The 15,989-nt window shown below is 40.3% G+C and overlaps 2 protein-coding genes across 12 annotated transcripts in view; one reads left to right on the top strand and one right to left on the bottom strand.

Moving 5' to 3' along the window:
• LOC127556953 (zinc finger protein 8-like) overlaps window positions 1–15,989 on the top strand; it is a 187,277-nt gene that overhangs the window by 48,568 nt on the left and 122,720 nt on the right. The gene's annotated exons all lie outside the window — the stretch shown is intronic.
• The window catches only part of LOC127556938 (zinc finger protein 260-like), an 88,136-nt gene continuing 83,026 nt past the window's right edge, over window positions 10,880–15,989 (bottom strand). For 7 of the 8 annotated variants that reach the window (XM_051990448.1, XM_051990452.1, XM_051990451.1 and 4 more), the window contains exons 4-5: window positions 15,622–15,717; window positions 12,473–12,554 (exon numbers count right to left, since the gene is read on the bottom strand). In XM_051990448.1, the coding sequence (XP_051846408.1) occupies window positions 12,535–12,554; window positions 15,622–15,717 (116 nt within the window). In that variant the 3' untranslated portion in view covers window positions 12,473–12,534. Of the gene's footprint in view, window positions 15,718–15,989 lie in introns of all 8 variants that reach the window. The other variant, XM_051990445.1, reaches the window with a different exon arrangement.

Genomic DNA, 15,989 nt, shown 5'->3' with positions numbered 1-15,989 from the left:
GGAGGTACAAGCATATCCTGGCCCCCAAATTTTAGAACCCTATAGAGTCCCTCCATCCTTCAGGACCCTTTTTCATTACCATGGTCTCATTCATAGGGGTCTTCTTAAGGAAGATGTAGTGTTATCTTTTGATGATTCTCTGTCTCTTTTTACCAGAGTATATTTCAGGGCCAGGCTGAAGTCATTGCAATCAAATTTTAAATAATTTATTCCATGCACTGCTTTATTTCTGTTTTTCTGAGTAACCCCATGTTTTGTGATTTTAGGGAAAGGTTCAGATTCGCTCCTACAAAATGATGCTCTCCGACTCAATTAAAGTGAAAGTAAAATTTAATTACACAATACATGGAATAGGTTGCTTGCAATAACAACTAATACAGAAATAACACATAACAGACAAAGAATGATGAGGATTATGATTAGGATAGAGGAAAGAGATAGAGAATACATCACCAATTCGAGGGAACACTAGAGTGGCTGGGGGCCCCATTCTGCAGCCTTCAACTAGATCAGGGAAAGTGGGTCCCAGGCAGATGAATATCTCCATGGGTGAGGCTCCGAACAGAAGATGCTTTACTCGCCTTTTATAGGAATCGGGACAAAGAAAGCTTTGAGCCAAATAAAGACATCATATAAGACAGGAAAGTACCAACAAGGGCTCCAGATGGTTATAGTCAAGTGTTGCATCGACAAGGGGCCAGTTCTTATCGACAGCAACTGTTCCAAGGAGTGGCGAGTTCCTGGAATCATGTAGTTGGAGCTAAAACACATGTAGTACGTTCCCAGCTTATAGGTCAAGTTCCCACAGGAGAAGGAGCAAAAACATATGCTCTTATGGGTTAGGGAATGGTCAAGTCCACACAAGGGGAGTCATGTCCTACCTCAGGTTCACATGGTTCACATGGGGATTAGGTTCATATGGAAATTGGGTTCACATGGTTCCGATGGAGATTAGGTTCACATGGGGGAAAGTCACGTTCTTACAATGATTTGAAATGAACTTACTAATAATATGGAGATTTCCCATTCACTCTATCTCCTTGTCCCTCTTTCTGATTTTTGATGAATCTCTTCAGGGTCTGATCAGTCCTTTCTACAGTGGCCTGTCCTGTGGGATTGTAAGGGATTCCAAAAATATGACGTATGGAGAATTCCTGTAAGAACTCTTTTAATATTTTTGAGGTGCATGAGGGCCCATTATTAGCCTTGATGATCTGTGGGATAGATAGAGGCAAAACAATGAAATGAGTGATTGATCACATGAAGCAGCTTCCCTTTGTTGAGTGGCTGCAACTACAAAGCCCGGACGTGTGTCAGCTGTAACATGAATGCGTGTTTTCCTCATATGCGTAACATTTATCTATCATATATCATTTTCCCTGTCACTTCTGGGATTATTCCCCATCCCCCCAGGTCTTTAAGAATAGGGTACACAAGCTACAGATCGTTTTTACTCTGCTTGATGCTTCTTGCCGGGATACAATCTCTGGAGAAACCTGGCAGGCAGATGCAAATGCTCATGGGCTTTTGATGCTTGTTCTAAAGGACAAAGGAGGATACTTTGTGTAAGCAGACCTGTCACCATTTTATTCCTTTTGAATGTAGGCCTCAGCCCATCCATATGAGGACAGATATGCAGAATGTAAAAAGGATGGGCTCTCATTAAAGTCACCTCTTGTCCCTCCTGAAACAATGAGAAGCTAGGTCCTGTTTGAGCTTTTATATATGCTGTCTCTATTCTCTGGACCACCCCAATTGCCTAGTGGCTGTCTGAAATGATATGGGTAGATTTGTCTGTTCTCAATGCTTTTATAATGGCAGACAGCTCATTTTTTTGTGTGTTATCTGCTTTATGGTATCAATGACCGTAGGTGTCCATATCCTGCTGGAATATAATCGAGAATCGCCCTCTAGCATTTTACACAAAGGAAAAATCAGAGTGTTGGGTATACAGGATTGCCTTGGTTAAACTGTTAAATGAATGAACTGACACTGTCACGTGATTTGACTAGACAAACATTTTTTAAAGAATTAGAAAATCCAGTTAGAGTACTAATAGTAGAGATCTTAGAACAAACCCATAAGTACTGTGTGGAAAAAATATAAGATTATGTGCTCCATTGTCAATTGTGTTGTCTGTGTCTATGATAATAAATGAGACTGAAACCTGCATTAGCACAACTGGATACCGTGATTTTGGTCAAAAAATTAGGGCTGATATTGTTTGAAATTTATTTGCTTTTACTTGTTTTTTTTATCTGCTTCATAATAGCTTATGTTCATATGGCCCTTTGTTTTTACAAAGTATTTTGTATACATCAACTCATTTAATTTCATGTTCTTGCTCTCTTTTTGTAGATGATATGATATTTAGAGAGGAGAGAATTTCCCCAATATCAGTTTAGCTTATTCATTAACTCTAGAATTCTCCTTCCTAGTCTCCTTTTTGTCACATCACATAGCTTCGGATATTCAGTTGTCCCTCCACTAGAACAATGCCCTCTAGATGATTACAATGAAGATATTATATGTGAAATTATATACCTGAAAATCTTTTTTTTTAGTCATTTTTTTTTAAGTTGTGGTAAACTTAATTTAATTTTATTTTATAATAACTTTTTATTGACAGAACCCATGCCAGGGTAATTTTTTTACAACATTATCCCTTGCACTTGCTTTTGTTCCGATTTTTTCCCCTCCCTCCCTTCACCCCCTCCCCTAGATGGCAAGCAGTCCTATATATGTTAAATATGTTGCAGTATATCCTAGATACAATATATGTTTGCAGAACTGAACAGTTCTCTTGTTGCACAGGGAGAATTGGATTCAGAAGGATGTACTTGAAAATCTTAACAATCCCTGAGTCTCAATTGTACTTTTTATATAAGAGCAAGCTGGGGTTCATTCATTCAAATGAAAGAAATGCTTTAGAGTCACTTTTAATCACCACTCAGGCTGATTAGCAGTGTCCCAGGCCCTGGCGATTATATTTCCTCAGGGTTCTGGAATTAGCCCTTAAGTGTTGGGAAATGCTATTTTGTACTCTCTCTCTGTTTGTCTCTGAGATTTAAAGCTTATTCAATAGTGATTATAAATATCTTGGTTTAATGAACAGAGAGCTAGCCCAGCACTCCTGGGCTAAAGTCTGGAGCTCAGGCAGGCATTGAAGTTGCTTTCTAATGAGATTACCATCGGAACACCTGTCTTTCTATGGATAAATAGACTTTTAGTGGGTGATGCTATAACTTTCTCTGTATTGTCTTGATCACAGTTTTCTTTGTATCTACCTATTTTCACACTTAGCTCCATGCTTTGGTCTTCTCTTCAGGCCTAGGAAGAAGAGATTCTTCCACTTAGATAGATTTATTTAAAATAACTTTTTATTGACAGAACCCATGCCAGGGTAATTTTTTATAACATTATCCCTTGCACTCATTTCTGTTCCAATTTTTCCCCTTCCTCCCTCCATCCCCTCCCCCAGATGGCAAGCAGTCCTATACATGTTAAATAAGTTACAGTATATCCTAGATATACTATATGTGTGCAGAACCAAACAGTTCTCTTGTTGCACAGGGAGAATTGGATTCAGAAGGAATAGATAACCCGGGAAGAAAAACAAAAATGCAAGCAATTTACATTCATTTCCCAGGGTTCTTTCTTTGGGTGTAGCTGCTTCTGTCCATCCTTGATTAATTGAAACTGAGTTAGATCTTTGTCAAAGAATACATCCTCATACAGTTGAAGCTAATTAAAAAAACAAACAACTAAAATCTTGTAACGATCAAACAGTGGTAGAATAAATGCAAGCAGTGTCACGTTTTATAGCTTTGCTCTAAATGATCATTGCAGATGGCAGGTGCCACCATGAAGTGAAAAGATGCTTGCTACTCTGAAGGAAAACTATGGCAACTCTGGACAGCTTACCAAAAAAACAGAGATGTCACCTTGCCAACAAAAGTCCAGAGTCAAAGCTTTGGGACTTCCAGGGCTCTGTGAGACTTGCAGAACAAGGAAAGCTGGTGGACCACAAAATCAGCACTTTAGTTGTGGTCCTGGAGCAAGTCCTTTGGACAGCAAAAAGATGAAATAAGTCAGTAATTAAAGAAATTAATTCAGATCATTCTCTGGAAAATCAGTAATTGGAGCTGAAATACTTGAGCGACATAAAAGGAGAAGTTGAAGGCTGAGGATGCGATGGTAGTGTCAGGGCAACCAAGAACATGACCTTGCACAGACTTTGACAGCTGGAAGAGCCTGGCATGCTATGGCCCATGGGGTCAGAAAGAATTGGACAATGCTCTATAAGCTTTCAGCTTCCTTTAAAGTGAGACTGAAGGAAGTTGGCGCGGGAGGAGGGAGGTGGGCAAAGTGCATAGAGCTTGCAGTCAGGAAGATTCAGCTTCATGAGTTCAAATCCAGTCTCACGTAATTACTAGGTATAGGAACCTGTTCAAGTCACTTCACCCTGTTTGCCTCAGTTTCCTCATTTGTAAAGTGAGCCAGAGAAGGAAATAACAAACCACTCCAGGATCTTTGCCAAGAATCCCCTTCTTATCCCCACAAACACAGAGTCCTGGACAACAGATCAAGTGAGACTATAGTGCTGGCTTCAAGACAATCATGCTTAATTGATGACGCACAGATTGTATTAGTGGAAGCTTTCCTTAGGAGTGATTGCCTGGGTGGTCTAAAGACCATCAAGCTAACCCTAACCCTAAATGCGTGCTGCTTGTCACAAGTAAAGTCAGGTCAACTGAGGCACAAACTTCTGAGCATTAACAGTCTGTTACTTAAGCAAGACTTTATTAATAAAGAGGGCCAGTGACTTTGAACTCAAATATGTGGAATGTGGAAGGCAGCCTGCCCCCTCCCATTTTAAAGGCTAGACCCAAGAACAAAAGGTGGTGGGTGGGGAAACAGTACAGATGCTTAAGAGACTGAGAGTATCAAGGGGCAGGGCAATGCAGGTGGTTCCAAGTCTGACATGTGACTGGGTAATGACCCTTCTTTTCCTCTTGAATATGTTGATGCTTTCTACCTGGGTCATGCAAAAACAATTTATGAGAAAGAACAAATCTTTACTTGTACAGAACTTCCTATGGACGATATACTTCCAGGAATGGCATCATCCTTGTTGGCAGGAATTGCAGATGTCCTAGAAATGAATCTGGGTAGTTAAACGTGGAGAAGATAAATCATTCCTTGATTCATGTCAAGGGATTTATATCTGGTGCTTTCCTTTTGGATTAAAGTATTTAATGAGAACAGTGCACTTTTTGAGTTAGGATCAGAGTTTTTCTCCAATGGAAAGTGACTGAGAGTAAACCTGAACTTTTGCATTTAACTGAGAGGAACATTGACCTTCTTCTAGGATACCAGGGTAGTTTTTCTCTATGACTTTTTCAAGGATGATGTCCAAGCAGTTTTTTGGATCATGGCTTTCTGTTACTCCACTAATTCGCAAATTATCTTGCTTGGATCCCTTTTCCATGTTCCTTGTTTTTCCAAGGAGGGGTGTGTGTGTGTGTGTGTGTGTGTGTGTGTGTGTGTTGATTCTTGCTGTCTCATTGAGTTATAAGCTTCCACTAGTCTAATTCAAATTTTTAATGAATTATTTTTTCAGGTAGGTTTTTAACCTCCTTTTTCATTTGGCCAACTCTATTTATAAAGCTCTTTTCTTCAGTGATTTTTTTTCTATTTTAAATACCTTTTTATTTTCAAAATGCATGCAAAGATAGTTGTCAACATCCACCCTTGTAAAATCTTTTGTTACAAATTTTTCTCCCTCATTTGTCCCACTCTCCTCCCCTAAACGGCAAATAATCCAGTATAAGTTAAAGTGTGCAATTCTTATATCCACATTAACACATTATCATACTGCTCAAGAAAGATCACATCAAAAATGAAAAAAAAAAAAAAAAAAACGGAGAAAGAATAAAAGCAAGTAAAGAACAACAAAAGATGTTAGTGCTATGTTGTGCTGTAAATTAGGTCCCCAGAGGCCTTTCTCTGGGTGTAGCTGCCTCTCTCCTTCACAAGTCTATTGAAACAGGCCTGAATCACCTCATTGTTGAAAAAAAGTCATGTCCATCACAGCTGATTGTCCCATAATCTTGTTTTTGCCCTCTGTACCTTTCTCTTGGTTCTACTCTTCACTTAGCATCGGTTCACGTAAGTTTCTCCAGACCTCTCTGACAGTAGCCTTCTGACCATTTCTCATAGAACAATATTCCATTACTTCCCTATTCTACAACTTATTACCCATGGAGAGGTTTTGTAAATAAAAAGCTTTAATCAAATAAAAAAAATCAAAAAGGTAATCATAATATTTCCTTATTTTCTCCTTCTGATCAAAAAGTTGGAATGACCCTGAAGATTGATGAGGAACTTTGATTTGAGACAGGATTTGGATTTTATGTAAAATAAGTGAGTTATAAAGTGAATGCCAAGGAAGATGGCAAGCCAAATAAAGAAGAGAAACATCAAACCAGGGAGGGCAGAATGGAGAATACGGCCAATGTTTTCAGGCAATTGGAAAGAAGGTAAGGGGGAGACATTCTTCAGAAAATTCTGACAAAGAAACACCGTGTCTCTCCAGTGATGATACATCATCTCCCTCTCTCACCTGTTAGGGTGTCCAGCACCCTCTGGTTTTGCAATACCATGAGATCGAGTGAATAAACCTGCATTTGGTGGTTTGTGACAAACTTCCCTGGCTGTTTCAGGCCCGTGGCTAGTTCTATCAAGATGCTTCTGACAGAGGGGTACAGTGAGGTAAAGGTGGCTATGGTCTGGGTCAGGGATCCAAGGGAAGCTAACAGGGTTGCAATAGTCAGAAAAGTTAGCCTCTATTGCTCATGGAGGAACAGTTTTCAACAGAGAGGAACTTCAGTTGAGTGATTTCCTGGGACAACTTGGGCATGGTGTAGACAAAATGAAAGAGATCCTCTCAAAAGGGAGGAAGGCAGTGATATAGGGTAAAACGACATAAGAAGGACAGTCCTGGTCAAGGAGGCAATTCTACAGCCAAGATATGGAAAATAGAGGGTGAATCCCAGACAGAGGAAGTGCACCTCATAGTTTGTAGCACCTCCAGGTATGGGTGTTTCTCTCTGGCACTGCTATGGAACAAGAAAGAATTTGGGGGATTTCTACATCAACCCAGAAATCGAATAGATGCCTTTGCAATTGCCTTTATTGTACAGGGAGGTTAGAGGTCGGATGATTGATTTTTTTGGGAGAGGAACTGACTGAGACATTTAGGAAAATAAACCATATAGAATTGAAATAAAAGTGAAATTATGTTCATAAGATTTGGTGATCCAAGGTAAGGGCACATATTGCTGGTTATGCTCTGGATACAGAGTGAAACTTGAATTTCTTGAGAGACACCCGAGTATCATGGACCCTCCAAGAAAGGGTCTGCAATGGTAGGGACTATAAAACCTGCTACTAAGACAATTAGTTCTGGTTTAATGTGCGCCTTTTTCATATGGATAATTTTTCTTCTAAAGATTAATTTGGGAGTGTGAGGAGAAGGTGGATAGAAATAATGACATGGGGCACTGGCTGCTTCTTTTACATAAGTTACTGCTCTATGAAACAGACCAGGACAGCTGACTTTCCAATGTGGAGAGGTTCAGGAGTTTGTGAACAGGACCGCCTACCTGAATTGCAGAACCTCCTGGTGACCTGACCTGGTAAATACAATGGTGTCCTGTAGATTCTGCCATCTGGCAGGTGGTATTGCCCATTTAGGACATGCCAAGTGGAACCACAAATATACAACCTTGAGTCTGGCTAAAGTGGGAGTGGTGAGCAGGACTCCAAAGGGATCTTTCTACCATGGCTCCAAGGAAGGCTTTCAGAGATTCTATCAGATGCAATCACAGGCCTGCATTAGGAGCTGAGCCTCAGTTGAGATTCCTAAAGAATGGGACTGAGAGACCAGTTGGTAAGTCTCTGATGATGTCTGTAGACATTACAACAATAGAGTTCCCTGTGGGTGGGTCCCTGAAGGAAGGAGCATTAAGTTGCTATGCTTTCACCCATGAATACAGTGGTATAAGGGGTCCTGATATTATCTCATAATAGCTTCTTCCTACGGAGCTCTTCCATCAATTTAATAAGGGGAGAGGAGGATTAAGTATTCCATTAACTTTTTTTCCCCATCCTTGATGACTGGGGGGTAAAAGGCATAATGTTGGTGCTGAGTGATTGACCAGGGTGAAACCACCTTAGGTAATGAAGCTCTTGTAAAATGGGTATAGCTATTATTAAGTATTTCTTTAAGAACCCTACATAATGGAATGGTTTTTTTTCTTTTTTTCCCTAGTAATTTTGTTTCTTCTTAATACACATTGCTTTTTGCATGTTCTGGGGAGAGAAAAATCGAAGAGATTAAAAAAAAAAAAGAAAAAAGTAGAGAACATGGCACATGTTTATTTACATTGTCTCTGTAGTTCTTTTTGTGGATGCAGATGGCATTTTCTGTGCAAAGTCTATTGGGATTGCTTTGCATCCCTGAACCTCTGATAAGGACCAAGGCTTTCACAGTTCATCTTCATGCATTTGAAATGTTACTGTGTACAATGTACTTCTGGTTCTGTTTGTTTGGATCAGTATCAGGTCATGTAACTCCAGGACTTTCCAAAACCAGCCCGTTCCTCATTTTTACAGAACAATTAATATTCTATGGTCTTCAAGTACCACAAGTTGTTCAGCCATTCCCCAGTAGACAGACATATATTTATTTTTCAGTTCTTTGTGACTGCATAAAGGGTTGGCATATTGTGGCCCATGTGGGTCTGAAATGCTTTTTATCTAAGATGATTTTTGCTAGCCCACAGGCTGTGGCAGTATGAGGGGGAACTCTGCCATTCAGCATGAAAGTGTACAGACTATCCCCAAAGCATATTTGGAACCATGGGCAGCTGGCAATGGAATGAAGTCCATCTGCCACGTTTGAAAGGAACATCTGGGAAAGGAAACTGACTCCCAGGCTGGTGTCAGAGGCTTGGATACATTGTGCTTTGGGGCAGCTGGGACTCATCTCATAGGTGGTGACAGCAGTCCTAGGAAACTTCTCTCATCAGTGTTTTTGGGCTATTCCCACCAACTTGTTAGGTGCACAAAGAGTGCAAATGCTATGTTGTGATCCACATCCCGTTCCCACAGTCCTCTATCAGTGTAGATAGTTCTCTTCATCACAAGATCATTGGAAGTGGCCTGAATCATGTCATTCTTGAAAAGAGCCACATCCACCAGAACTGATCACTGTATAGTGTTGCTGTTGCCATGTATGATGATCTCCTGGTTCTGCTCACTTCACTTTGCGTCAGTTCATGTAGTTTCACCAGGAGTCTTTGGAATCATCCTGCTGATCATTCCTTATAGAACAATAATATTCCACAACATTAATGTGCTATTACTTACTCAGCATTTCCCAGCTAATGGGCATCCATTCAGTTTCCAATTTCTTGCCACTACAAATAGGGCTGCAGAAACATTTCCGCACATGTGGGCCCTTTTTCCTCCTTTAGGATCTCTTTGGCAAATAAGCCCAGTAGAAATATTGCTAGTTCAAAGGCTATGCACCTGTTGATAGCCCTTTGGGTATAGTTACATATTGCTCAGCAGAATGGTTGGATCCATTCACAATTCCACCAATAATACATTAGCGTCCCAGGTTTCCACATTTGGTTACATTGAGAAGGTTTCTGTCCAGTTTGGGTTCTTTGATTACTAGTAAGAAATCCTCTATTTGCAAAAGTTTTCCAACACTGATTACAGTCATAAAGTTTCTCTTAAGTGTGGGTACGCTCGTGGTCAGTAAGACTAGATTTATGTCTAAAAGCCTTTCCACAGTGGTTACATTCATAAGGTTTCTCTCCAGTGTGGATTCTCTGATGTACAGTGAGAGCATTCTTGTCTCTAAAAGCCTTTCCACAGTGGTTACATTCATAAGGTTTCTTTCCAGTGTGGATTCTCTGATGTACAGTAAGAACATTCTTGTCTCTAAAAGACTTTCCACACTGGTTACATTCATAAGGCTCCTCTCCAGTGTGGATTCTCTGATGTGTAGTAAGACTTCCCTTGTTTCTAAAAGCTTTTCCACAGTGGTTACATTCATAAGGTTTCTCTCCAGTGTGGATTCTCTGATGTACAGTAAGAGTATTCTTGTCTCCAAAGGCCTTTCCACAGTGGTTACATTCATAAGGTTTCTCTCCAGTGTGGATTCTCTGATGTATATTAAGAGCTCCCTTTTGTATAAAAGCCTTTCCACACTGGTTACATTCATAAGGTTTCTCTCCAGTGTGCATCATCTCATGTCCAATAAGACCTTTCTTGCTTCTAAAAGCCTTTCCACAGTGGTTACATTCATAAGGCTTCTCTCCAGTGTGGGTTCTCTGATGTAAAATAAGAGCTCCTTTTTTTATAAAACTTTTTCCACACTGGTTACATGCATAAGGTTTCTCTCCAGTGTGGATTCTCTGATGTACAGTAAGAGCTCCCTTTTGTCTAAAAGCCTTTCCACAGTGGTTACATTCATAAGGCTTCTCTCCAGTGTGGGTTCTCTGATGTAAAATAAGAGCTCCTTTTTTTATAAAACTTTTCCCACACTGGTTACATTCATAAGGTTCTCTCCAGTATGCATCATCTCATGTCCAATGAGACCTTTCTTGCTTCTAAAAGCCTTTCCACAGTGGTTACATTCATAAGGCTTCTCTCCAGTGTGGGTTCTCTGATGTAAAATAAGAGCTCCTTTTTTTATAAAACTTTTTCCACACTGGTTACATGCATAAGGTTTCTCTCCAGTGTGGATTCTCTGATGTATAGTAAGAGCTACCTTGTGTCGAAAAGCCTTTCCACATTGGTTACATTGAGAAGGTTTCTGTCCAGTTTGGGTTCTTTGATTACTAGTAAGAAATCCTCTATTTGCAAAAGTTTTCCAACACTGATTACAGTCATAAAGTTTCTCTTAAGTGTGGGTACGCTCGTGGTCAGTAAGACTAGATTTATGTCTAAAAGCCTTTCCACAGTGGTTACATTCATAAGGTTTCTCTCCAGTGTGGATTCTCTGATGTACAGTGAGAGCATTCTTGTCTCTAAAAGCCTTTCCACAGTGGTTACATTCATAAGGTTTCTTTCCAGTGTGGATTCTCTGATGTACAGTAAGAACATTCTTGTCTCTAAAAGACTTTCCACACTGGTTACATTCATAAGGCTCCTCTCCAGTGTGGATTCTCTGATGTGTAGTAAGACTTCCCTTGTTTCTAAAAGCTTTTCCACAGTGGTTACATTCATAAGGTTTCTCTCCAGTGTGGATTCTCTGATGTACAGTAAGAGTATTCTTGTCTCCAAAGGCCTTTCCACAGTGGTTACATTCATAAGGTTTCTCTCCAGTGTGGATTCTCTGATGTATATTAAGAGCTCCCTTTTGTATAAAAGCCTTTCCACACTGGTTACATTCATAAGGTTTCTCTCCAGTGTGCATCATCTCATGTCCAATAAGACCTTTCTTGCTTCTAAAAGCCTTTCCACAGTGGTTACATTCATAAGGCTTCTCTCCAGTGTGGGTTCTCTGATGTAAAATAAGAGCTCCATTTTTTATAAAACTTTTTCCACACTGGTTACATTCATAAGGTTTCTCTCCAGTGTGGATTCTCTGATGTACAGTAAGAGCTCCCTTTTGTCTAAAAGCCTTTCCACAGTGGTTACATTCATAAGGCTTCTCTCCAGTGTGGGTTCTCTGATGTAAAGTAAGAGCTCCTTTTTTAATAAAACTTTTCCCACACTGGTTACATTCATAAGGCTTCTCTCCAGTATGCATCATCTCATGTCCAATGAGACCTTTCTTGCTTCTAAAAGCCTTTCCACAGTGGTTACATTCATAAGGCTTCTCTCCAGTGTGGGTTCTCTGATGTAAAATAAGAGCTTCTTTTTTTATAAAATTTTTTCCACACTGGTTACATGCATAAGGTTTCTCTCCAATGTGGATTCTCTGATGTACAGTAAGAGCTACCTTGTGTCGAAAAGCCTTTCCACATTGGTTACATTGATAAGGCTTCTCTCCAGTGTGGATTCTCTGATGTACAGTAAGAGCTACCTTGTGTCGAAAAGCCTTTCCACATTGGTTACATTCATAAGGCTTCTCTCCAGTGTGGATTCTCTGATGACCAATGAGACCTTCCTTGCTTCTAAAAGCCTTTCCACATTGGTTACATTCATAAGGCTTCTCTCCAGTGTGGATTTTCTGATGTACGATAAGTTTTCCCTTCCATCTAAAAGCTTTTCCACATTGGTTACAGTCATAAGGTTTCTCTCCTGTGTGGATTCTCGCTTGTACAATAAGCTTTTCCTTTTTTATAAAACCTTTTCCACATTTGGTACATTCACAATGTCTCTCTCTAAGCTGGATTCTCTCATGTGTTGCACAGCTTTTTGTCCAAGTAAAGTCACAGGATCCATTACCCATGAACCACTGCTTGGGAGTTTCTACCACAGAATGGCTTAGCACTGCAGAAGTTTCTTTCATCTCATTCTGATCTCTCCTTCCAAAACAAAAGAAAAAGAGGAACCAATAAAGCAGACATAGTCATGATGCACACACACACACACACACACACACTCACACACATTTATATTCCTTTCCTTCCACCAGCAGAAGAGAAACTCAGTCATTTTCTCTTTTCCTAGGCAAAGAGAAAAATATAAAATGGGCAAAACCAATCATTTTAAGTTTCATTAGTTCACATCCCAAACATGATCTAATTTCTAAGAAGTTTCATGCACAATAACAATGGAGACTCACAATAACCTGTGACAACCCAGAGAGTACCTTCATTCTCCTTAGGTGCACAACTCAGGTGGCTACCAGCTCAGAAAGGCTGAGTGAATTGGCCCAAATCCCAGCAGCTGAGACTAGAATTTACACCCTGTGAATGGGCATGCTCTGCCTACAGTATGTGACAATTATCTCAACTCTCAATTTTCCCCTTTCCCTTTCATTATCTGCTCTCTGCCTCTTTTTCATAGACATGACATCTAGTGAACATATAGGAAATACTCAAATTGTTTCATGATCTGTCCTGCTTGTAAGTATAACAAATTTCCATGCTGATCACTTTCAATTCATTTTTTTTTCTATTACTTTATCTGGTATCATATTCAGTAGGCTAACATAGTTTTTTTTTTTTTTTTTAATTTACCTGAGGTAGAAGTGATTTAATTCTGATTCGTTATTTTTTTTGAGATAGCTATCACTTAATTCTTTTTTTTTTAATCATCATATGCCCCCTGCATATCCCAAGATAACATTTTTAAATGTATGAAATTAACTACATCTGAAAATGTTTCAAACACAAAAATTGAGTTCATCATCCTGAGATGTGGAAGAGGGTAGTGCAGGCTGCAGTATTGCAATCTTTCCCTTTTAAAAATTCACCAAGTCCGTGAATGAGACAAAGATCCAAGGGATCTAACCCAAAAAATGTCTTAGTGGCACCTAAAGTGGTGAATAATTGTCTTATTTGGTTATAAAGGTAGCTGTGCTCTGGGACCACAGAGATGTGCACAGTTCTACCTTTACAAGACTCTCTGCAATGATTTCAGCCTATCAAGATCAATAGTACACGGCTGTGGAGGATTGTGCCCTGAGTCCATGAAACGCAGCTGGGGGCAGGGGGCAGGGGGAGGCGGGACACCTCCACTTCTTAGAACCCCGAATTCCTTTGGGACTCAGCTCAAAATCCCCCCTCCTGTGCCGCCATCCCCATAGCCTAGTGCCTTCGCTCCCCTAGGACACTCTGTATCCACTCTGTGTGAATCTTGCATATATTGTTTCATATGGACTTTGTGTGGATGTGCTGTCGTGGATTGCATGTATACCTAGTTATTGTATGTTTTCTTCCCCAGTAAAATGTGAGTTCTCGAGGATGGGGCTTACCTTCCTCTCTCTAAGTATCCCTGACACTCGGCACAATGCCTGGCTGCTTCTAAGTGCAACAGATTCTTCTGGTTTCTCAACTTGACATCAGATTATTCCTAGCATTGAAGGAAGGTTGGACATTCATGTACAAATGGCCACAGGCCTGCACAGTCCCTCAGGGGCTGTTTCTTCCCGGACTAGAGTGCTCTCCCTCCTGGGTTATCTAGCAACCCCATCTCATCCAAGCTCTAATAGCCTGAACAAGATGTGCTAAAAACAAGATATGTAATTGACCACTCTATCATTTAGGGCAACATTTGTCATGAGCCAACATAAATATATATCTTTTTTAATTTTAATTTTTAATAGCTTTTTATTTACAAGTTATATGCATGGGTAATTTTACAGCATTGACAATTGCCAAACCTTTTGTTCCAATTTTTCTCCTCCTTCCCCCCACCTCCTCCCCTAGATGATAGGATGACCAATACATGTTAAATATGTTAAAGTATAAATTAAATACAAAGTAAGTACACATGTCCAAACCATTATTTTGCTGTACAAAAAGAATCAGACTCTGAAATATTGTATAATTAGCCTGTAAAGGAAATAAAATATAGGGATTGGGAATTCAATGTAATGATTCTTAGTCATCTCCCAGAGTTCTTTCGCTGGGTGTAGCTGGTTCAGTTCATTACTGCTCCATTGGAACTGATAGAAATCTTTTTTTAAACAGTAATTGGCAATGCCTTTTGACTGGCTAGACTTTTAAAAAAAATGAATTTCCCTGTCTCCACAGGAGTTGTCCAGATCTTTCTTTTCTACATCACACATGTTAGACCATGTTCATCATATGTTTCAAAACCAGAATACAGTTACAATGGATAGAATGTGGATAGGGCCTTAAATCAGGAAGCCCAGGATTTTATTCCCACCTCAGAACCTTGCAAGTCAAGTTATAGGATTTCTGTTAGATTCAGTTTCTTTACCTGTAAGATGGGCATAATAATAGCACTTAAATCCTATGGTTCTCATAAGGATGAAATAAGACAGTGCAGAGCATGGCATGTAGGATTGTATAAATGCTACCTGTTTTATTTCACTTTGGCTCTTTCTTCCCCAGTTCTACACCCCTTTTAAACCATCATGATCCTCACCAATTAATGATGCACTGGGGCACTAAATTATTCAATTTATCTGGTGCACAGTGGGTCACTCCAGGATTGCTGGTGTATTGTCTGCCCCGCCACTCTGTGGTGGGGGACCTCCATGAGGGCAGGGGATGTCCCTCATATCTCTATTTGTGTTCCTGGTGTTTAGCCCAGGACTGCCAAGTAACAGGCCCTTAATTGTTTACTGACAAGAAAAAAGTTCTAAGAAATGGCTTATGTCCCAAACCTATTCCCTCTGGGAACTTTCAGGAATTCCATTGCCCCAAATCCCAAAGAAGGATTTCTTACACAATGACAGATGAGCAGTGGAAGGGCCTACGGGGCCTTGCAGTGGGCCCCACTCATTTTGTGGAGCAGACAGCCAGATTCACTGACTAGCCCCGGACACGGCTGCCAAGAAATATTCAGTAAAGAATTCTAAATCTGACCTTTCTCCCCAAACTGAGCATGTACTTCAGGATAACTGCCAGAAGCCTCTTTTAACCACAGCTCTCATGTCCCTGCTTTCACCTCACTCACCTGGAGAGCAGCTCCTCAGATCTTCTTGGTCCAGCATCCAGGGGGTTTTCCTTTGCTCAAAATAAGAGATCACCTCTTCTCTGGGAACTGGAAACCCTGGGCATGGAAATCAGAAAGAGAAGAAGATGGAGAGAAGTTGATCACGTAGTTCTCTTTAGGGAAAAATGAGGCTCCAAAACTGCTCCAAGCTGAAATTGAGCCCTTCATGTTCAGACAAATCAGTCAATACTCAACCATTGGGGATTCTAAAGGAAGTCACCTAAGGCAGGATGTGCCCACTATTTGTATAGCTTCCTCTGAAAAAGGCAAAGGCCCTTCCTCCCACCTCCTGTGCTGTGAAGCTCCCTTCTGGCAGAAACTTCTGAACC

This window comes from Antechinus flavipes, chromosome 3 (assembly GCF_016432865.1).
Source record: "Antechinus flavipes isolate AdamAnt ecotype Samford, QLD, Australia chromosome 3, AdamAnt_v2, whole genome shotgun sequence".
NCBI lineage: Eukaryota > Metazoa > Chordata > Mammalia > Dasyuromorphia > Dasyuridae > Antechinus > Antechinus flavipes.
This window is presented reverse-complemented; position numbering and strand designations above follow the sequence as displayed.